The sequence below is a fragment of the Anarhichas minor genome, unplaced genomic scaffold (assembly GCF_050575085.1).
Source record: "Anarhichas minor isolate MPS153535 unplaced genomic scaffold, ASM5057508v1 ptg000041l, whole genome shotgun sequence".
Taxonomy (NCBI): domain Eukaryota; kingdom Metazoa; phylum Chordata; class Actinopteri; order Perciformes; family Anarhichadidae; genus Anarhichas; species Anarhichas minor.
In genome coordinates, this window is record NW_027466487.1 from 5,534,926 (window position 1) to 5,557,940 (window position 23,015).

At 41.8% G+C, this 23,015-nt stretch overlaps 3 protein-coding genes across 4 annotated transcripts; 2 read left to right on the forward strand and 1 right to left on the reverse strand.

Annotated features, from left to right (window-relative positions):
• The first annotated feature begins 1,064 nt into the window (after positions 1-1,064).
• sbk3 (SH3 domain binding kinase family, member 3) lies at positions 1,065-6,816 on the forward strand. Its single transcript, XM_076109691.1, has 5 exons — positions 1,065-1,127; positions 2,358-2,405; positions 4,452-4,599; positions 5,082-5,284; positions 5,894-6,816. Exons 1-5 carry the CDS (start codon positions 1,065-1,067, stop codon positions 6,668-6,670), a joined length of 1,239 nt encoding a protein of 412 aa, XP_075965806.1. The 3' UTR covers positions 6,671-6,816.
• A 5,591-nt stretch (positions 6,817-12,407) lies between these two features.
• mfap5 (microfibril associated protein 5) lies at positions 12,408-15,445 on the forward strand. Its single transcript, XM_076109093.1, has 7 exons — positions 12,408-12,455; positions 13,392-13,468; positions 13,580-13,612; positions 13,749-13,784; positions 13,920-14,007; positions 14,726-14,799; positions 14,873-15,445. The coding sequence occupies exons 2-7, from the start codon at positions 13,426-13,428 to the stop codon at positions 14,986-14,988; spliced, it is 390 nt and encodes a 129-aa protein (XP_075965208.1). The 5' UTR covers positions 12,408-12,455; positions 13,392-13,425; the 3' UTR covers positions 14,989-15,445.
• On the reverse strand, positions 15,364-22,457 carry LOC142969275 (adaptin ear-binding coat-associated protein 1-like). 2 transcript variants are annotated; one of them, XM_076109090.1, is made up of 7 exons: positions 22,221-22,457; positions 21,161-21,261; positions 20,645-20,749; positions 20,353-20,434; positions 20,124-20,232; positions 19,789-19,936; positions 15,364-17,904 (listed from the first exon to the last, which is right to left on the reverse strand). In XM_076109090.1, the coding sequence occupies exons 1-7, from the start codon at positions 22,319-22,321 to the stop codon at positions 17,792-17,794; spliced, it is 759 nt and encodes a 252-aa protein (XP_075965205.1). In that variant the 5' UTR covers positions 22,322-22,457; the 3' UTR covers positions 15,364-17,791. The 2 variants fall into 2 exon arrangements, with proteins under 2 accessions (XP_075965205.1, XP_075965206.1); XM_076109091.1 differs by having other exon boundaries at positions 21,517-22,338.
• Positions 22,458-23,015: the final 558 nt, after the last annotated feature.

Here is a 23,015-nt window from a genome sequence, read left to right on the forward strand (position 1 = left end):
TACATATGTTATTCGAATCATTCAGCTCATCCGTTTGTGGATGTAAGTGAGATTCATTAGTTTGCTTCACGATAAAAATTGGATGCACATATTAGCGAAACAGAATGATTCCCAAATGAACTAATGAGACCACCTTAAGAAACTAATGTAATACAGCAGTCAAATCTGGTCCAGATGGTGCTCATAGATCTTTGTGCTTCTGTATCTGCAGCTTTACTTTATCATTTTAACCAAAACATGACCCACAGCATGATGTTCCTCAAAAGTGTGCTTTTTATATGTCACGTTGTCTTCACTGAGGATGATTGAAAGATTTGGGGTTGGATCTAATCATTGTACCATGACATTGTTATTTATAGGAGATGTCATGAATTGCATAAGAAGAAAAACACTAGAATATAGTTATTATAAAACCAATTCTCAGGGTTTGAACTCTATGAGATTATTTTCCATATTTTCCAAACTATGTTATTTCTTTTATTGCACTGGTCTCACAACACCTACCAGGAAATTGAAACATTACGTTACCTGTTCAACTAAAGTGGTAATATACTTAGTAAATGGCTAACAATTAGGATTTTCTAAAGTTATATATTATGTCAATTTATGTCTAGAAAAAACAGAGGAAAAAAATCTTGCAGTCTTCTCTCAGTTAATATATCACGTGTGTTGTACTAGCACACTGTATATCTAAAGTGCAAGAGTTGAAAGAGAAGACCATCTCATCTGTCCAGTAAGCAAAAACAATTTCCTTTCTTAGAACTCAAAAGAACTCAAAAATATGAACGTGTAACCAAATAGCAAAGACGTAGATTATGTAACTTGACAGTAACTGTCAACGAAGCTGTCCTCAGTGTGTGCTCTTGTGCATGTGTGCAAGACTCCACATTCATTCATGTGCTACATTCATGTAGCATACGATTGTATGCATCTAAGCTTGAGTGTGTTTCAGGCCCTGCAATTGTGAATGAAAGCGACACTCTCTTGGCAGCAACTTTATTCAAAGTGATGAAAGTTAAGTCCTGGTGGTGGTGAGGTTGTCATAGCAGGGGCCAAAGGACCCTATGGTGCGAGCACAAACATGGAAGTACACGTTGGTCACGGCCAGCCACATGACCACAGCAGGGGTAGTAACCTGAGCGGGGACCCGCCGTCGTGATGGCAGCCAATGTTTGTGTTACATAACAAAGAGCCATTGAGCCAGTGGAAAGAATAGTCCTGTAGTACCAAGGGAAATCTATCTGAGTGGACAGAAAGAGGAGGAGGGTGTCGAGGCTATGGGAGCTGGAGATGAGGCCTGACCTGCAGCTGTAGAAAACAGAGCTGGCATGTAGACAGCATAACACAGCACAGAGGTGTTTTTGCAAGGCATGGCTTCAGCTGTTAACTGTTAAGTGTGTGATAGTAGGCAATAGTATGTACTTGGAAAGAGATAAAGCAAGGTGGGTTTTATGACAAGAGAGTTGAAGATGAGGGGAAATTGTTGCCTGATGATGGAAAAAAAATAGCACATAAAAGCCTTGAAGATGTTCTTCATGTAGACTCAAAAGAATAGAGGATGTCATTGGGAAATTAAATAAACATCCTCTTGCAGAGTTAGACGACAGGAGGAAAGAAAAGTGATATTGGACAATAAAGTGGCATGCTTAACTGTACCCAGTAATCCCAGTAACATTTAGGGATCACGGGTACAGCCTTTTGGCCTATTCCGATCGTTCCAGCATACCTTTTGATTAAATGAGAGATCCTACACTGTGTGGGGAATTCCTGACTCAGACTGGCTGAGAGGGTGAGAACGAGTGAGAGACATGGAAAGAGGAGGAGGAGGAGGGTGTATTTGGATTTGCAGAAAGTGAGTGACAGTTGAGGAGAGGGGAGGAAGAAGAGCAACGGGTTAATGTGGTCAGGCTGACTGACAGTTTGGAAATGGTGGTACATTAACACTGCTGTGTAGTTGGAGGGAGGCGGGGGTAAGGGGGGCACATGGCAGAGAGAGAGAGGTTTGAAATGCCTTGTAGCTGGTTCATGCGTATTTGCCAGCATAACAGGAGAGTGGCCGAGATAGAGAGAGCTGGCACAAGAGAAGGAAAAGAGAGGGAGGGAGTCCAGTGTGTGTGTGTCTCCTGGGGAGAAGCATAGTCAATACCCAGGCCTCCTGCAAACATCGATGAGCCTCCTTTATAAAGCTGCTGTGCTTCTGAAAGGACCCACGGAGCAAAGGGGAAAATATCAGCTTCAATTCCAGTTTAATTATCAGCCTAGCAGAGGGCAGACAGTTGAGCTCCAGCACAGAACAGTATTAGCTAGTTGCAGTGGCAGCAGCTTGCCAGGAGTTTAAGTCTTTAGATGCTGAAAAGAGTCGAGAGAAAGTGAGCAGAGATCAACCAACTGAACAGAAAATGATGGTAAGTATTGCACTTTATTCCTGTGAGCGTGAATCTAGCTGCAAAATATTTCATGCACACCTATATGACAAGTTCATAAAATCATCATAGTGTGCCGCAAAAAATCAAACAAATACAACGGCAACTAAAGCATGCAATTATTTCCTGTGTGTGCAAACCGTTGGCGTTTTGTGTATTATATTACAAGTGTGTATTTTTGCAGCTATATGATGAGATGACATGCAGCAATGGCACAAATGCATCGGAGCCTTTTTTATTGCAAAATTACTGTGAGGCTGCAAAGGTTAGATATACAATGTCGTTGAGAGTATTTTCAGCTTGTAATGTTGAGCACTTTTATTGGACTTCAAATTTGTTAATGGCTTTAGCTCATGCAGAGCCCCTTTTAAAATCTCAGATCACTTGTCGCTTGATACCAAGGGCCATTAACTAATAGGGTTTGATAAATAATCACCTCAGTTCACAAGGACACGGCAAATACCAGGATGCACCTGGTGCAGCAAATGTTTTGGATGCGTCTGTGACGGTTAATGTATCAGAGCCTCCAAACATAATAAACTGCATTCATTTTAAATGTGTCATGAGAGGAATGAAGAGCTGACGAAGAATGTAATAATGTGATAACCCTGACAAGTGTTAACAACTCTGTAAATGAAACCCAACTGAGATTTGAATTTAGGAATTTAACACTGTGCTTTGAGTTCAAAACTGTGAAGATGAATGGACATAAACATGGCTATATTTTATATATCTTATATCTTCACACTATAATTCAACTTCGGCACTATTTTATGTCTATAGTGCCATTTTTACTTGTGAGTTTTTCTTTTTATATATATTTATATATATATTTAAATGAGCATTGTTGGAGGGAGCCTGAGATCTAAGATTTCCATTGCCAACAACCGCTTCTCTGTTATTGTTGTTTATATGACAATAAAGAATGAGGAAGTAATATCATTCTATTTTTCCATGTTAGCAGTTAAATTAAAGTGCATTTAAGTTCATGCGTTACTTTTACCATAAGGCTACAGAGAAGTCATGTTTGGAAATTTGACTCTCTTTGCATTTGAAAATTGTCTCAAATGTCTTATTGGTGCACAGATACAGCTACATCCCTCTATACAACATTGATCCTCAAGTGGCCCATCATTGGCTCTGTGCCAAGCAGCACTCTCAGACTGGCTGAAACCTGCAGTCTTATTTATGGCTGCACATCAGATCCATTTGTTTGTGGAGCAGTTAACTCATAAATGAGATCCAGTTTCGAAGCGGCTGTCATATATACTGTATAAATAACTCATATAAAACCTAAACAGTCACATGGTCACATAGTCTCGTACCACCATCAGATATATGCTCATAATCATCTTAATCCAAATCAGAAAGACTCATTGATATTACTGCAATAATCGCCATAAATGCTACATTTGTTTGCAGAGACAGAGAAACAGGCGTCGTTGACCACCAAGCTCAGTTAAACAACATGTGGAAGGTCAAAAGTAAAAATATGTTATCGCTTTATCTTTGTGCGGTAACTGTTCACAGCCTTCCTAATTTGCTCGAGTATGTGGTGAAGGAGGAGAAGTATGTGGGGATCTACTTCAAAGAAAGTCATCGTGAATGTGAATGATGGTGGAAACTGAGTGACAGCGCCAAATGTTCCGATCGCCCTGATAAGACATCAGGTTGATGACGTCTGAAGTTTATCCCCTCTATAGGACAATGGAGATCATGTCGGATCTGCAGAAAGTGACAACATAACAAAATAAATGTTCCACTAATCTCTGCTGGGATGGCATGTGGATGGTTATTTAACTCTGATTATGCAAGCAAAGAACGTAAAGAAAACAACAAACCTCACGAGAATACTATTAGTGACATATTATTATTTTAACCAATGACATATTTGAGATTTATAGTTGTGGAAGGTTCAGGTGACAGGTTCAGACTTCATTCTGTCAAGCAGTGGATCTTCTTTCTCTTTGACGCCACTGAACCAATCATCAGTATCATGAATATGGATTTGTTTGTGCGTGTGTCCAGGCTGCAGCAGCTCAGGAACTTGACGAGCGATGTTTCCTGTCGGCGCAGTCCATGGCCAATCTGAAGGTATCCGATCACTTCCAGGTGGTAAAGCTCCTGGGAGAGGGAGCCTATGGAAAGGTCATGTTAGCTGTACACAGAAAGAGAGGTTCGTGCAAGATTCAAGTTCGAAGATCATGACCATCTCATTTCAGTCAGTCTGCAAGAGTGTAAGAAATTGCCATTCAAATTTCCCAATCGTAATATATTAAATTAAGAGTTTTTTATTTATTATGCCTCTAAACTTCTGCTGCCAAACCTGAAATGGGTGAAATGGTAAATCTCCACTGCAGCACGTTATCTTCAGGTTTTTTTAAATGACACAGTAACGTGTGGAGAGATCTGTCTTTTGATAGTGTTCACTTAACCTTTTGCACTTCTGTTGCTGTAATGAAGCGCTGCGGGACGTTCTCTGAAATTAGGTTGCTGCACCTGGGGCTTAGCTGTGTAACAGAGTCGCCCCAAAGGGGAAGTTATATTTGTTCACAGTGTCAATGATGGAAAACAGTCATATACCATCGCTGATGACAGCTTTTTGACCAAAGCTGATTATATGTTGAAACACATGTTGTCTTGCTTCACCCCCTTCAGGAACCCCTATGGCTCTGAAGTTCTTCCCTCGTCAGTCCACCTCGCTCACCTCTTTCCTGCGTGAATACAATCTCTCACTTTCCTACTGCACCCATCCTTCTCTGACACGGGCCCTTGGCATCTTCTTTTCCACGCCGTCCTACTATGTCTTTGCCCAGCAAGCTGGTCTATACGGTGACCTCTACAGTGTGATAGTGTCAGAGGTCAGTTTGGCTGATTCGTGGCATGAAATGTGCTGTTAATGCCCTGCATGGTGTGTCCAGCCGAACATACTTTTTCTTGTATAATGAAGGGTGTTTCCTCTAGTTTCAGCAAAACAAAAGCTTAAATGTTGGGTTGCAACCACTACATCTATATCCTACTAATTCCCATGCATCCATTAGCTATAGTAGCTTGTCAAAAGGCTTACACTTGATGTCTGCAGTGTGGGTTTCTCGTAGGGATTATATGGAAAATGTAGTTGCTGACCGTGCCCTTTTGAGCTCTCGTTTATGTCAGCAAAAACTTGAGACATGCTTGATAAAGGTTTCCAGCTCGCCCTCCTCTGTGTTTGTGTCACTGCCAGTAACATAATAGAGTACTGATAAGAAGAAGGGCACCCTGCTCTCATGGAAGTGAACTAAGCAAAGCGAGGGTTTCCAAGAACGTCACCAACCATTTTGGTGACGTAGATTTTGTTCGTCTTTGCGCCAACGATGTTCTGATCGCACCTCGCCATCAGATCATCAAATATGTAACGCTGTAATACGTGATAGAGAGTATGTTTTCTGATGTTGAGAATGCAACTGACCCAGACTGTCTTTCTCTTTTAGCTCGGGGTGGATGAAGAGTGTGTCCAGAGGGTGATGGCCCAGCTGAGCGGTGCCGTTACACATCTCCACTCCCTGGGCTTCGTCCACCGCGACATCAAACCTGAGAACATCTTCCTGTGTGACAGATCCTGTCGCTGGGTCAAACTGGGTGACTTTGGCCTCGCCCGGGCCATTGGCTCCACTGTTCGTGCCGTCTGGTACGAGTCTCCCTTCTGCACTCCTGAGGTGGAACCTGGCAAGGAGGCTCAGAAGGAGAGGGAGTGGGATGGGACTGAGGTGGAGATGGAGGACATTTGGATAACGGTGGAGCCATGTATTGACAGCTGGGCCCTTGGTGTACTCGTCTATTGCCTCTTAACCGGCTGCTTCCCCTGGGAAGAGAGCACCCACGACGACGGCGGCTATCGTAGATTCAAGGAGTGGTTTGACCGTGAGACTAAAAAGGAGGAGAAGATGAGGGATGGTGAGTGGAGGGGTGAGGAGGAAATAGACAGTTATACAATCATGGAGGAGAAGCAAAGGGACAACCCTCGTCCCTCTCAGTTTGAGGGCCTCAGCCCACTAGTGATGACTCTTATAAAGGAGCTGCTCCACCCTGAACCCAAACACAGAGGGAGCCCAGAGGAGATCCTGAGCTACCTGGGAGGGCCGTGGCTGATGGAGACAGAGATCGAGGAGAAGAGGAAGGTAGACGAGGCAGAGAAGGAGGCCAGAAAAATAAGAGAGGAAGGAGGTGTACAAGAAGAGCTAGTGAGGGAGGGAAGAGGGGAGAGATAAGCTTTGTATTTATAAAATTGTTTTAAGTTTTTAATTAATGTAACATGTTTGAAAAACATTGCAGCAATGTATTTTTGTGTAAGATTTAAATCTAGTACAAACGTATATTCTATAAGGTGCTATATTTTCATATCCTTTTTTTAAATAAATATCCTTATTAAAGTTACCACTTGCATTGTAATTGTGTATTTTACTGTGTGTATATATGTGAACATGTGTGTTTAGAATGAAAAGAGTCTCGAAAGTATAGAAAATACAAGAAAAGTTTGAAACTAAAAGCTGTATTATGGTGCCCTTAAACATCTGTATCGCAATTTTTGTAAAATAAACTCCAGATAATAGCTTCTCATGAGAAGCAGTTCATGAGTTACATGTACAGTGTCGTATCAAGTAAATTGTATAGATCGCGCACAATAACAGATATGTCTCTAATTACACAATTAAGATAATTATCATTTTAGAATAATACTTCATATACAATTGTAAATCTGGAATTAAACCTCTGAACACCAAAACACCGCACTGTGAGCACACTCTACTGCTTCTATTGTCACTTCAAGCCCTCAACAACCTGACCTCGCTGATCTTTTTGACTGAAATGTAAACGTTTGTGATGCAGGACAGGAAGGGATCAGAAGACAAAAAAGGGTTTATAAATGATGTATTATGAATTAAAAATAAACGTAATGGTAAACGTAATAATGTAGCAATACAATGATTAATGCAAGTGACCAGATAAGATAAGCTATACGATTATGTATGTTACATGGTTGATAGTAGGCTCTTTCCCCTGTAAATAATTATGTAATGTTTTAATAATAATAATAATAATTTAGTCATACAACAATGTGAGCTATAAACCAGGAAACACGATTTTGAAACATAACACATCTTGTAAATAATTAAATCATTAAAAAAAAAAATCATTGATAACTTATGAAACCTTTACAAGAGACTCTAGAAAGTGTACGTATGGAAAGAAGTGACATCTCTGACGTGGTGAAGCAACAGGTGCTGCAGACGAAGTACATCTAAAATTGGACTGAACAATACAAGCTGATAGTGATACCAGCGTGATCTTCTTCCAAGTTTAAGTGATCCAAATCCCGGCCACAGTACTACCTGCAACGAGAAAACCTGATATCAGAATCAGAGCTCAGAAACAAGTTTATTGCAAAGTAGGTTTTCACATACAAGGAATTTGTCTTGCTGTTTAGTGCACAACAATGTAGAAAAAATACAAGATCAATTGTAAAAAGTACTGCAAACAGTCAAGAAGAAATGTATACAGAAAATATGTTTAAACAATTTATTAAAAATATTTTTTTCCCCACTGAAGCTAAAAACACCTTTATTATAGCATATTTTACTGTACAGAACTTGGATACTTGTTGACGTGTTGACAGTAAAACAAACCTCACGTGAAGTCTGCACGCATGACAGGTTGATCTCCGTGGGGACATTTGTCCTACATCTGTCACACAGGAAAATTACCCGTTGAAAAATCACCCGCATTCCTGATGCAGTGCTTCCAAAAGAATGCGTTGGTATTGCTTATAGCCACTTTGCACACTTCTGGCACCACTGAATTATGCTTTTGATGTTAACAACTGTCTACCACTGTAGAAGCAAAGAACTTGGGAGCAGGAAAACACAACTTTGAAATTACCTTTATTTCACAACAGAGGGAGTTGTATTTACTACCACTGCAATAAGTGCATCACTAAAATGCATCATAGAAAATGTATTTAAAATTGCAATGTGCCCAATGTCTCAGTTTCAAGTTGGAGGGCATCCCGGTTGGTAGCAAGCTGCTAATGTGCAGTGTGGTTGTGTGTGTATGTCGGGCTTGTGCTAACCCCTGCTAAGGACCACTCCAGATGGACTTAAAAATAGATCCCAGACCCATCTATTTACACACCATGCACATCATCACCTCCCTCTGACTATCCGCACTTTACAGACCTCCAAATGTAAAAGTCCGGCTGCCATTGGCGCCTGCGGGCCTGTAACAGCACAATCTGATGGAACACTGTGACCTGTTAACTGCCTCGTCTCTACTCTCTTTTCATCCCTGGCCCTCTTTCTGATTACTTTTCCTCCTGGTGTTTCTCCTCTCATGCCACGTAGGCCTTGTCTTTCGCTTTCATCTTCGCTTCTGTTGTCACATCTACTTTGTCCAACTGCGACAGCAGTCTCACTTTCATTCAGTCCCTTCCTGGAACTTTCAGCTTCTTTAGCCGTGTCCCAAAGTAAAGTATGCTTACATTAAAACGCCATCTCCTTTAGCAACCGCTGTTTGGGATGCGCTGTTTACGAGGAAACAGAGGACACAAGGCTCATGTGACACTCTGGTGGGATCAATGGAGGACCACAGCCTGACAAATGGAAACACATGGTGTGGACCACAGAGACAATAGACTGCCAACAAAAAGATGCTGATCGAGGTGCAAATCTGTTCGAGGTCCATGAGGACGGATCACAGGGATGATGAAAACAGGAGAAACAAGGACACGCTATAAACACGCAGGTCCTCACTAAAATCCAACCACAATGTCAGAGAGATGCAGCTCATTTTACTTTAAGTCATGTTTGTACTTCCAAGTCACGACGAACCTTTAGACATTCGTGAAGATGAAAAACAAACTCAGAAATATGGAAACCCAAGATCATCAGATTTAGATTTGGAATGTCAGCAAAATTCAGATTTCATACTGCTAGTATCGAATGAAGCTCACTTTGGCACAAAGTTTACACTTCCTGAAGGCATGGTGTCACATTCACTGCCTATAAATGATCTTCAAAATGTTTGTTCCATATTTGATATAAAGTGAGTTCCCTTGCTTGTGTCTTTAGAAATGTTTTTCTCTTAAGCAACACAGATCACCACACGGTGGCATGGATGAAGGATGCGGAGACAAGCAGCTGGAAAAGGCTGTTAGGTGTAACAGATATTTAGACAGATATCTGATAAAATATGTCGTGAGAGTTATAGCTGCAAAAACAGACACGATATAAGAGCCAGATTAATGGGCAGCGTGTTGCAAATAAAGAGTTCATATGTCCGAATGTCTGAAATGTATCCCCGCAGTGAAGCAAAACACTTGGGTCATCACGGCCTAATTGTCCCCCTACACCTCCAACTTTCTGTCACCTGGCTCCTTGTTAAGGTTCAACTACTTTAAATGCTTAAACAGGATCGAGAGTGATGATACTGATTCACCAGAAGAGCGTCAAATCATCACATTAGCAGAGTGAGAAGCACTGATGAGCAACACTGGATCTAGTTTGTAGTATGTCATGAGTGAGCATTTACAGAGAATCACAAAGTGTTAATGGGAGAGTTCACTTGCTACAGTGTGTGTGTGTGTGTGTGTGTGTGTGTGTGTGTGTGTGTGTGTGTGTGTGTGTGTGTGTGCGTGTGTTGTCAAGCATAGAAAATGCAGCAGTAGCTACCAGCTAGACTGTAAGAGAGAAGGGAGAGTGAGGGAGGAGTGTTGGGGTGAAAAGGAGGTCGGTGGTGGAGTATTGCAGAGCTGGCATGCCTCTAGAAATTCCGTCTAGCTAATAAACAAGTCTAAAGATTATCATGTGTTTATTATCTGGTATGTTTTCCGAAACCATTCTTTTTAGATCCCCCACAACATGAGCAGCGTGAAGGAAGAGAGGCAGGTTGATGTGTTCAAAGGATTGATCGCCCCTCTTGGCTCCTCTCCTCTCTTTTGCTAACATCTGTCAAGCTGTCATCGGCCTCGCCCAGTCGACCTTGTTAGGGCCACCCCACAGGCACTCACCCTGGAGTCCGTGTAGCCCCGATATGTCAAGGGGATGAATAGTGTCTCCCTCTTGAACTGACATGGCCTACCGTAGGGTGAGAGCCAGTGAGAGTTGTGACTTCAAAGGAATGTGTAGCAATATTTATATTTGCCAAGTCCATGCAGAGTCAAGTTTCCCTTCCAATGCAGCTATAACAGTTCCAATGAAAAACAGCTTTTCAACACAAAGAGCCTCTGAGACAAAAGGGTCAGGAACCATAGCCTTGATAGTCACTTTCATCTTTGCACAGATACCACTTGGGATATTGGAAGGATAGCTTAAGTACACCGTTAAGGAATTGTGGGTCAGATATGACCAATGTTTAATTACACACATGCAAACATAAACTGTCTGCAAGACATCTTTTATATTCCAATGGTTGAAGTTCATGAATTAATTAATTTGTGCTAGCTTTAATACACTTCTGTTGAGTTGTTATTTAGAAATAGCGTCAAGAGACAACAAAGAAGAGCAGATGAGTAGCCTGGACTTCTTTTCATGGATGAAAAGTCTTTGACATTATGTGATACTTTTTCTAATGAGGTCAACTGAGCAATTATGTTTGCAGAAAAAAGTTATTACTAAGTTTTAGTGCTTATTTTACAAACATCTTTTCGAAGGCATCACCTGTTAATGCACAAAATTCCAAAACCACTCACAAGAATAAATGAAGTATAAATAACAATACTAAGCAGACATGATCAAACACCTTTCACATTCTTTTGTGTTTTGAACACTTCCCTCGAAGATATGCATTCTCCAAAACAGAACAAGCGGAGCAAGATTTATTCCAGTAAAGCTGCAACTTATAAAACAATTGTTTGTATTTGTATTTTGTATTAATTAATTGGTAGTTTATTCTGTAAAAAAAAATACCCATCACCACTTCCTGTTCAAATGTCTCTTTTAGTTTGAGCAACAGTATCAGTTTACATCAATATAAAACGGAATATTTTGTGTTCTTGCTTAATCAGAGACATAAACAATTAATCAGTTAACGTTTTTAGGAATTGTCAACCAATCACCAATCATTTAAGCACTAAATTAACACCAAACAAACTGTAGTTACCATGGAGAATTCAAGTAATGGATGTAACGTGTTTAAAACACGGGACTGTTGCTGATCATTACTGCAGAGAGACCCTGGGTCAGGACGGCTAATCTTCTAGGCTTTGGCCCACTTAATAGCATTAGCTGTTCTATCACTTCTGTCGTTGTTTTTGACTGATCCCTGCATAAGATTGTATGTTTAGGCCAAAGATCATATTCTATGTGCACTGCTCCACCTGCTGGTTCAATTAAGTAGTGCAAAAGTCAAATTTGAGGCCCACTGTGTTTGAATGCCTCGTGGGCATTTGTTTCTTTCAATTGCGTCATTATTTCATTTTCTCAAGCAGATTCCGGGAAGAATGTAAGTAAGACATTAGTAGCATTTGTATTCAGACAAGCCTGCATCTCTGACGTTATTACCTGAAATTAGAACAGTTTGTGTTTACTTATGTGTTTACAAAACTTTGGGTATAAAGATTTAAAATGTCTGTCACTTGGGTGCCTTCACAAATGCAATGGAGCCCATTTAATGAACGAGAGAAACTGCCTCTACTTTTTGTGGAGGATGACTGAATATTTCGCTTTGTGTTACCTGTGTGGTGATGAGACACCGAGACACTAAGATACAGGACAGTGGGTATGTATGTCTGTCTAAAAAAAATGTCTGCTCAAGAAGATCATTATAAAGACCTGTGTGTGTGTGAACCAAAGAGGAAAAACTCATTAGATTGTAGCTGCATGCTACATTGTTTTTTACCAGATTGGGGCAGGACAGAAAAGTAAAAAACAAAAAAACTGTGATGGTTTGGAAGACAGGGGGAGGAGGAGGGGGAGGAGGAGGGAGGAGAGGGAAGGAGGGGAAAGAAGAGAAGACAAAAGGTTCATAAAACTAAAGCAGTTGTGGACGACAGCAAAGGTTGTAAGTATGAGTTAATTATTTTACCTATTTTCATCTCATATCATAGGAAATACACAGAGGAGCATCGGCACATGCAGGATATCTCACATCCAAAGATATCAATGGAAAGATATTTTCTATTGATGAGATGTAAACATGGAATGTGAAGAGTGAAGGCTTGGCTGATTTACTTTAGAACCTATATTTCGTTGTTACGTGATTTGCGCTTGCATGCAGAGTTCAGTAAGTAAAAGCAGTGGAAAAACATGCCACTCTCACAAGCAGATCAACAGAGGCATGCACTGAGTTAAACAAGACAATCCAGAGTTCTCACTTCAGTAATTGCAAATGTTTTGACTCTGGGTTGGAAAGCAGTAATATGTTCAATGAAAAGAAAGCTGGAAAAGAATGTGCGACTGTATCAGAGGAGGGGCAGAGGGGCGCTCCAATAGGGCACAAAAAAAACCACATTCTTTTGAGAGAACTCACGTCTTGGACTGCAAAGTCACATTGACACATCACGAGAGGAATGATGCAGGGCGGGAGAGGGAAGGAGAAAGAGTAAGAGAAGGAGAGAAAAACACATTTTTTGGAGGAAAAAACGTTTTTAAAGTGTAATTTAAAACTCTCTCTTACAGTTGCTCCTCTGCTACTTTGTCGAGCGGTTCACAAGCAGTCCAGCAGTCTACGGAAATAAACTTTAGAACAGATTATTCCACAGCAAAATGACATCAGACACTCCTCTATAACGATGACAACTTATCCAAAACACAGCACTACTCTCTGTGTTTTTAGCTGGAGAAGGAACCTGAGGGAAAACATTACAGTGACCTGGGAGCATTTATATGCAATGAGATTAAAGGAAACATAAACAGCAACAAAAATCTTGAGTGAGGATATTGAACAGTTCCACTCTGTGAAATCTTTCCGACTCTTTTCCTCTTCGGTTTCCTCCAGCCTCGTAAAGCACAAACTCTTACAAGTTGAAGGAATGGGCCGACTTCCAGTGGTCCTGCTCCTCTGCAGTTTCCATGGTAACGCTGCCAAACAGGACACACAAATCATCTTGTTTAATTACGGTTGAGTCGCTGTGTGTTTGTTTTTATGCTGCGAAACACTCCCCTCATGTGGTTTCTGTTCCACAGCGCTCGCAGCTGTAGCCCAAGACCAGCCGACCGGTAATGCTCTTCTCCTCATAAGTCACACTTTTAGCTCCGGACGAGTTATGTTGCATGACGTCCGTCAGTCTGTGAGTCATTGCAATGGGTCACTGGTATTTTCCCAATCTGATCTTGTTTGTCTCCTTCTTTGTAGAGAGCACTGAAGCACCTGGAGGCACCTTGCCAGCCAGTGAGTGACGGCAGATTGGAGATGACCTCTGAACTGCCTCTCAGGAGGCCACATGAACCGAAAGTTTTGCATGCTTCATCTCGTGATAAGTGGTTGATCCAATTTAAACACGGCTGGTCTCTCCTGTCTCTGCAGACTGTAGGGAGCAGATGTATCCTTGCACCAGGATGTACTCGGTTCACCGGCCCGTCAAGAGATGTATTGGCGGCCTTTGTCTCTCCAGGTGGTCTGCGATCTTTCTACCAAATACCAATTCTAATTTAGCAATTAAGCCTCCCTGCAGAACGACTTTTATCAGTTAGCAGTGAATGTGTCGTATTCTAGCATCATCCATGACTGTTTCTTAGACACACATGAAGTAGTACGGAAATCAGAAGTGGAAAAAGTACTCTTTACAAAGTAAAAGTAGTGACATAATTAAAATGGTGTTAAAATACACCATGAAAAGTTAAAGTCATGGAGTACTAAAAAAGTAAAGTAAACACATGCATGCTTAGTTTTTATATATATTATCAGGACTGTGCGGGATAAGTTTAATCAAATTTTATACTCAGCAACCCGCTCGGCTTAGGTGTGTAACCCTCAAATGTCATCAGATTTAGTCTCAGCTGTAGCTAAAACAGTGTAAAGAGCAGCGGCAAAAAACACGGAAAACTCTCATGTGAAATAAGCCAACACTGTTCTGACGTTGGCAGGAAACAGAGGTAACGGCAGACTCTATTGCTCGTTACAGGAAACTGATTCAATAAATCAATTCAGGGCCTTTATTGTCCAAGCATATTAGCATTATCAGCTAAATGTACTTATACATAAACGTACTCGTTATAGAGCAGAATAGCACCCGTCAGTGTTTTGATGGTATAGATGTTATTAGTAGATGGAGTTCACCTCAATCACTGCAGCTCTCTTACTACAATCATGATCTCCTGTTTCTGACGCAGCCTTTCTCGCGTCTACGTGATCAACAACGAGATCTGTGTGAGGACAGTGTGCCAGCAGGACGAGTATCTGAAAGGTGAGGCACTCTGCAAGTAAAAACAAGCTCGTGGATACGTGGTCATAACTTATCCGTCTTTTGCACGTTACAGCCGAACTGTGCAGAGAGTTGTCCGGGTGGCCCAGGCGCGTCGAGAGGTCATCTAATAGGAAACGCTGTCGTCGCAATCGCCCTGGCAACCCCAAAACCTGGGCAAACAAGGCCTGATGGGGCGCCAGGATGGCGACGTGACCACCTGTGAGGATGGAGCCTCTCTTAGAGACACAAACCGGGGACGTCGTCATAAAAACAGCCCATAACACCGTAAATCCACCACTCGACACCCAGGAGTCTCTTGCTCTTCCACACACACACACACACACACACGTTTATGTATTAGTCTTTTGTGTGTGAACATTGAAGCTCATTTCATTTGTGTGTTTTTGGACACACATCTGTGTCTTCTACCATTTAAGGTACTGTAGTAATGGGCTTTTAGCAGCACTGAGTCATTTCATTGTACAAAGAACAACCCGCTCTGTGTACTCATTGACTATCCAGTATTATGTGCAACGTATCCAAAAATACACATTTAACTACATTTGTTCATTATTTGTTTATTGATTTGTTATTTTTCGCACTGTTTATTCAGGAGAAACAACAAATTAAAGTTATGTTCACTGAGTGATATCTTTATGTTTTTTCTTTGCATTTACATACACATATACAGTTTGAATAACAAGTCACATTTGGGAGAGATGCATATAATTTAAACAGTAAACAAACACTGACAAACATTGGTTAGAGCTTTACACTCACACGATCTATGTGTGTTCCAATCAATATCCATCATCAGCATCACACCACATGTGACATCACTGCAACATAATTATCTCTCTGTACATGACTATAGCACAACAACACACTGCATCAAACACAGACCGCCTTGGTCTCAGGTTGCATCAGAATACCATCAACGACATTACATCTTAGCGTGGAATTGAAGTTCACAGTTAAAACTCAAGTTTGTACAGTACAACATGCTGTGTTTGAGGTCCTGACCACCTTCTCATAAAGAATCAAGGAGATGAAGCTCCCCCCCCCAGACTGACGGGACAGTGCAAAAACACAGACCTATTCATCGAGGAGGAGCGAGGTCGTGACCTAAATGACTCACCAGTCGCAGCTTTAACAGCTGGGCTGAGCAGAGATGACATAACGAGGACTAAACTTTTCGGTTTCCCCTTGAGGCAAAGATGAAAGCGCTTGATGCCTCTATTTCTTTCGCCAACACCCTATCACTTTAAACTTTTCTACTTCCCAGTTCAAAGAATGCACACAGTGCCAAGGACCCATCCCCAGTGAAATATGTGTTCAACAGCTGCAGCTCAATTTGACATCTCATCTCAAAATGATGCTGTAGAGCCACCAGAGAGCGCTAGAGAGCACAACTAATCTGTAAATCAGCTTCTTTTAAGTAAAATCATTGTGTGGTAAACTCTTAGCCTACACTGCTGTTCAAAAGTTGGAGATCGCCGGTCAAAAGAGCTTTATTCGCTTCAGTTAAATTCATGCTTTTAAGTTGGAGAAAGTCCTCTTTACAAATAGATGTTATTTTGTATGAAAGGTTTGCAAAGAATGATCATTTCTTGTACCTGGAAAACAAAAACGCTGTACAATTGTTCAACAAGACTGACAACTGAAAGGGCAGAAAAAGACAAAGATCCATCAGAGCAACAGTTGAAAAAGAGTAAAGGAAATGAGCCGCCATAAGCTAAAGAAACTGGAAGCTTAGCATCAAAATGTGTGCAGATTTAAATAGGAACAGCTTCCTGTTTCAGTGTCTCGTGCACAACAAAGCCTCCAACAAGCTGGAATACAAACAGCTATGTTGATTCAGCAAAGCTCTTCTTAAAACATCACAATAGAAATAGAAGGTTAGTCTGGGGTTATATTAGCTCTATTGGAATATCAGCTGAACATGCTATGGCCGGACAAATCACAGTTGAAACCTCTTCCACTGAGGCGACTGCAGCGGGCCCAAAGAAATACGGCTCCCCAAAATAATTAGAGCCCAAACGCAAGCACCGTTCTGGTTTAATAATAATCGGGGGTCACTTATGCTTTTGAGGAATGTAACATTAATTCAAAATCAAAAGGTTATTTGGAGGAAAAATGGTTCCAACAGTATTCTACCCCTGGCATGAAAAAACATGGGGTCATCAACTAAACATTTTAATCATTTAAGTTTTAATCATTTAATTCTTATCAAACTTCTTTTGCGAGCCAAACTATTTAAAATGTAAACAATACGTTTGGTGTCTGAATTATTATTATTACATTATTGAAGGTAAGAAGAAACACATCAACATAATGAGTGACTTCATACTTCTGAACAGCAGTGCAAGTCTATTTAAACGAGCCGTGCATTAAATGCAGACTGTATGCATTACTAACTAGTCAGTCAGTGCATATAGTCAGACCCACTGCTGGGGACTTGGAGACTAAATAAGCTACAGAACATACAGGTGACAACACCATTGACAGTAATTACAAACTACCGACAATATATACATTTAAAATAAATATTCTCTGTACAGAAAATTCATTCATTATCATATTTAATTAGATGTCATCATCAGATGTTTCAGATTATGTCTCCCTTGCTCGTATTTCTATTGTGTATACTCTACGATAGAAATCAGCAAATAAAACATTGAGAAGAGGAGAAAATGGGCAAAAAGCAGAATTCAAACAGGAGTGGATATACAGACGGAGAGGGAGGAGGATGGATGGAGAGCGTGACGGCCTCAATTAAGACTGGACCGTGAGGTCTGGGTCCATCTCCGGCTAAGACCAGAAGCCATGAGGGTCTGAACACAAACAGAACTAACTAGGACAGGGGGTTACCCTGCTTGGCAGGGAGAGAACCGGGACCCCACAACGGGGGAAAAGAAATGCAAAAAAGTGCTGCTTACATTTACAGAGAGAGAGAGATATAAGAGGGAGAAAAAACAAAGTGCACCCCTTCTCACTTCGGGGATACAGAGTCAAAGTCTCCCCACAGGTCAGAGCTGGCTGTGGTGGTGGCGTCTGATGGAGCCGCTGAGTTTGAGTTACTGGCGTCCAGATCTAGCAAACAACCTGGTGGTTAGAAAATAAAAAACAGAAACATAATGCATATAGTAACAGAAATATAGATGTCTGATATGATGGTTTGTTCCTCAACAAGACAATTTCTATCTTAAGAGTAATTCGACCCAGTATGAAGTCTGGAATAGTGTTTTGCTCAAGGGTAAGACAAATAAATAAACAGTGCTCTCCTACTTCAGCTAATGGCATCTAAAAGGTTTCACTATTTTATGCTGAGGTTTTGATATATTGACCTCTGAAACCTCTGCCACCACCAAACACAATGGAGATGAATGGGATTTAATTTGTGCAACTAAAACCATTAAAAGGTTACAGTTGTAATGAGTCTTTCAACAGCCTGGATAATCAACCTCAACATGCTTTGAACACCAAAGTACATCAGTGTGATTTCAGTGATCAGGGCAGAAGCGGGGGGGGGGGGGGATATCTTTTAAAGGAAAATTCCATTATTTTACAACTGGAGTCTATCGGTCATAGTTCTGGCTTGTATTCCTACAGGTCAGCATAACATTGCACTCACCACTTTCACTGTAAAGACTGTGGATGCAGGTGCTCCACTGGAAACAGCTTTACAACAGTCCCCAATGGTGCCAAGGAAATACAAGCTTTCAACATCGAAATAACTTTCCTCCGGCCATCAACGTGACCTTTCATTCTGTATGACTTCTGAGGTTACACTCTGCGTCGAAATGAAACAGCTGCACCGATCTACAACAACCGTGGAAGCAAACCTACAATGCAATGGATTTTTGGGGCCATAATGTTAAACGTTGGTGAGAACAATGCTTTACTAACTGATAGGAAAAAAAACAACATAAAACCCTTAAAAAAGGCACAAGCATACAAATCATCATATCTGCATCAAATAACCAAAGATAAAGTGTTAGATAAATAGGCTCTCGCAACCCACAAAGACTGCAGTCAGACAAACAAATACACATACTGCCACGTCAATGTCAAGATGATGAAGTCGAGGTGAGTAAGTCCTCCCTTCTCCCTAACGATGATTGATTGATAACTTGTGACAATAACATTTTTCTCAAATTAAAAGAGGTTAAAGATATGAGTGAGTGGACTGACTGAATGTTGTATGCGAGATTCAAATCATAAAATAAACAGCTTGTTTGGTTTTTCAAAAACCTCCCCAACTGACCAAAGCTACCCCAGGTCTCTCTACATGACACTATCTTACCTGACGAATTTAATCAAAAGTAGCACAACTGAAACACTGCAACAGATGTAGGAGAGGAAACAAGCTACCTGGAGTCCAGATATTTAATAGCCACTACACTAATGGTTAAAACTAGAAACCCTGCACAGATTTGGCAATTACCAAACCAACTTTGTTCTGAACAGACACGTCCCAAAACGTAACATTTGCATTTTTAAACAAAAAACAGCAAACTTAACAAAGCACTCGGTGCAGCACTAAGCATGATGGGAAATGGGGGCTACAATGTTTAAGTACGAAGCCTTGTTTTGATAAAATGAAGACGGGGTGCTCCCTTCTTCTACCTGTTCCGATGATTCAATTCTGAATTTGTGGAATATGAAATGAACTACACGAAACTAAAGCAGGCTGAGCAGGAACAACAATTAGTCTTCATTAACTTAAATTGTGTTTTCGAAGAAATCCGTCACAATGTTCGATACATTTCTTGTTAAACTCAATGTTCACCGCATCTCGGCCCCTCTCTGTGTCACTGCCGTTGTTGCATTGCTGGCGTATAAAAATGACCGATGCTGTGTTTACGTGCAATCCACATGTTACATTGGTAATCATCTTGTCCCGGGCACAGGCAAGACACACAGGGCGGGCCTGGGTGTATGACCTCGCCGGCTACCCATACTGTGGTGTTTTTATGAACTACCTACCAGTGTCACTTCCTCCTGCAGATGGCTGTGTGTTATGATATGAGGAAGATTTGGAAGGAGGTGGGGCTAACTTGCCCCCGGGAGGAGGCGGAAGAAGCCCAAATCCACCGGAACTCTGCGGGCGAGACCTGTCCCTCTTTTTTGATTGCTGGAAAAGGTACAAAGTCAGAGTGAGTGTGTGTAGACTGCAGAGAAAACATATCAAAGGAGATATTTAAAAATGTTTAAATAGTTGTATACTTTTGGGAGGCTCAATCCGTCAAACTGTAAGCAATTTTGCTGTTCCACTAATGTTCCAACCCTCGAACATATAAATTGAATGAAAATAGGGTTACCCCTATATTGAGAGTGATAGTCTGTCCTTCTTTGAAGCCCAGGTCCAGTTTAGGGGTGGTGTCTGGAGTCTGCGCCTGCTTCTTAAACTCATCTTCCTGTTTCACCCACCTGGAGAGGACGAGGGGGAGAGAGGCAAAAAGGATTACAAGATAGTTTACCAAACTAGAATAAATAAATTCCCTCGTGAATTAGTTATGATTCATGAGAGTCTATGAAGCAGCTGCATACTTGAAGTGGTCCTGAAGTGCAACATTGAAGTCAAAGGCATCGCCTCGGTCTCCAAACCCGATGCCTATGAACGCACTGCGGCCTGTGAGAGGAATGAACACAACAAACAAAAGGACAGAGATTAGGACGGGACGTGTAAGGTATTACAAACAAAACACACACTAAAGCTGACAGTTTCTCACGATACCCTCTACACTACAGTTTAACAGTTTCAGTAGGCGTTCAAAACGTGTTCTAAATCATGAGCACACTTACCAAATATTTATATCTTAGCAACAAACTGTTTACCCACCGTTGTCATCCTGGATGCGGAGCACAAAGTAACGGCTTGAGTCACTAACTGTTTCCACTGTGGTGCCGGGGTACTCGTCCACTGGTGCTTGGGCAAACAGCTCCCCTGTAGGTTAGAACAAAAGAAATATGTTCACTGTCTTTTGGGCCAAAATGGTCCGGTGGGAATTTGGATCATGAAGAGACACAAAAACAAAAGCCAAAGATACTTTTGGATTTAAAACTGGGACAGAAGCTGAAGCTTTTAAGGATGGATCTAACTTCCAAGATTCAGATTATAAATGGGGCAATATACAGTATAATCTGGGGACAACAAGCATGCAAATACCTAAAATGCACTGGCACAGACAGAAAGAGATTATCACCCTTCAAAATAAACTGCATGCTTGGACGTGGACTGGGTCACCTTGGAATAGAGGAGTTACAGAGAAGGGGGAATGGCGAACACACTGAAGTGATTTACAGCAGCGATGGGGCCAGTGAACAATGGCACTGTTCTGTCTGCCTCTTTGCTCACCAGAGATTTTGTCTTCCAATTTGATGGAGGCTAGCTTGCCCCGGGCCGTCACACGCATGCGTCCCGTCCAGTCGGGAGCGTCCAGCTTCCAATCGGCAGCCCTGGGACACACAAACACACACATAGGGAGATGCATTGTCATGTAGGTGATGTGGTGACAGCGGTTTATCGAGACCGATGTTGACACAGAGTAAAAGAAGAAGAAACTGGAGATTCGTTTTTCGGGTGCACGCGTGTGTTACGGTTCGTCCCAACGCTTAGACACACTGTAGTTCCATTTCGGCTATTTTCTATGTAAACAGAACGTGACTAACGCAGACCTAAGGCTGATATATTACATCATCACCCTTACTCACTGTACATATGGTCACTGGTTAACCAATCGTGTGTCTGGTGAGACTCAGGCGTGTGCTACTGTTTGGTTGGTGTGATGTCCACTCAAGATGCAGCTGGAGCACCAGCCAATGAGATGTGGGGTAAACAATTCAACAACACAACATCTCCTGCATGGCCACTTGCAAGCAAAAGATGTCTGACAGGACAACACTGTCTGTCAGGTTGATGAACCACGTTAAAGCCCCTTGTCATCATACAGCATCGACCCTGCTGAAGTGTCCTTGAGCAAGACGTCTTTACAGCTCCATGGACGCTGCTCTTGCTTATACTGTCAGGGAAGCACAATGAGAATCTGTCATTACTGAGCTAGTTCTAGCTATAAAAAACACTTTACACAGCGTAAGCAGCATCTATCCTCTGTGCCATTGGTCGACAGCACACATAAACACACGGACACAGGGATGTAGCCAATCCATCCCACTTCCTGTTTAGTGGGCTAACGCAGTGCAGGTATAAAGCACAACCGTTATTTACCATGATGACCTTGTTAATACACAGCAAAAAAAACAACAACAACCAGCCCCAAAAAACCGCTGTTGTTGCGAGATTATGGGATGAGCACGGTTAATACTGTAGGTCGCCAATGCAACGGCTCCCAGCGGCTGCGGCTCGTGGATGCTGGGTCAGGAATGTCTCCGTCGGGCCGCTGCTCCTCCTCACTCACCTGATAGCCCGGTTAGACGCTCTCGGTGGGATTCGGTAAACGCTGACTTCGGGTTTGACACAGAGGACCGACTCGTACTCAGCCTGACCCTCGGTCGCCATCTTGACTTTTACTCAGTCGGTGCACGCCGGCGGTGGTGGTGGTGGTGGTGGTGACGGTGAGTGGCGTGTCCGTGCGGCATTTATGGCTACGTTGACCGTAATAGACGGTGTACTTGCGCACAAACTGTCGACCCAGCCTCTCACTGCTGCTCTTTCAGTGATGCCCTTAAAGGGGTATTCCACCGATTTTAGGCACAAAGGTTGGTTTACTCATCATGAAGAGTAGCCTGTGTCAAGTCAAGGAAAATTACTCAAGTGACATCAAATGAGTAGTTTTTGGTTTTGTAAAACAACGTATATTACCAACTGGGGCGTGGAGTTTGAAATAAGTAAACATACATTTACCTGACAGTAACAAAGAGTAACACAAAGTGACTTGTATAAGGAGCTAACATGTACAATACCTCTGCTGCCTCCATTTGAACCAGATGGCAATCTCTGGGACTGAAAAGAGAAACCAATGCTGAAGTGCCTTAAACTTTCTGATAGCCATCAGGGGGCGGCTTCTCTGGTTGCACAAATAATTCAGATTGTATAGAAGTCTATGAGAAATGGACCGTACTTCTCACTTGATTTATTACCTCAGTAAACCTCAGTCTTCTTCAATACAGCATGATGTTCATTTAGTAAATTATGGGCCCATAAAGCCGGGTGCTTTGGGGCCTGGATGGAAACTTTGTGATTGACTGGTCGC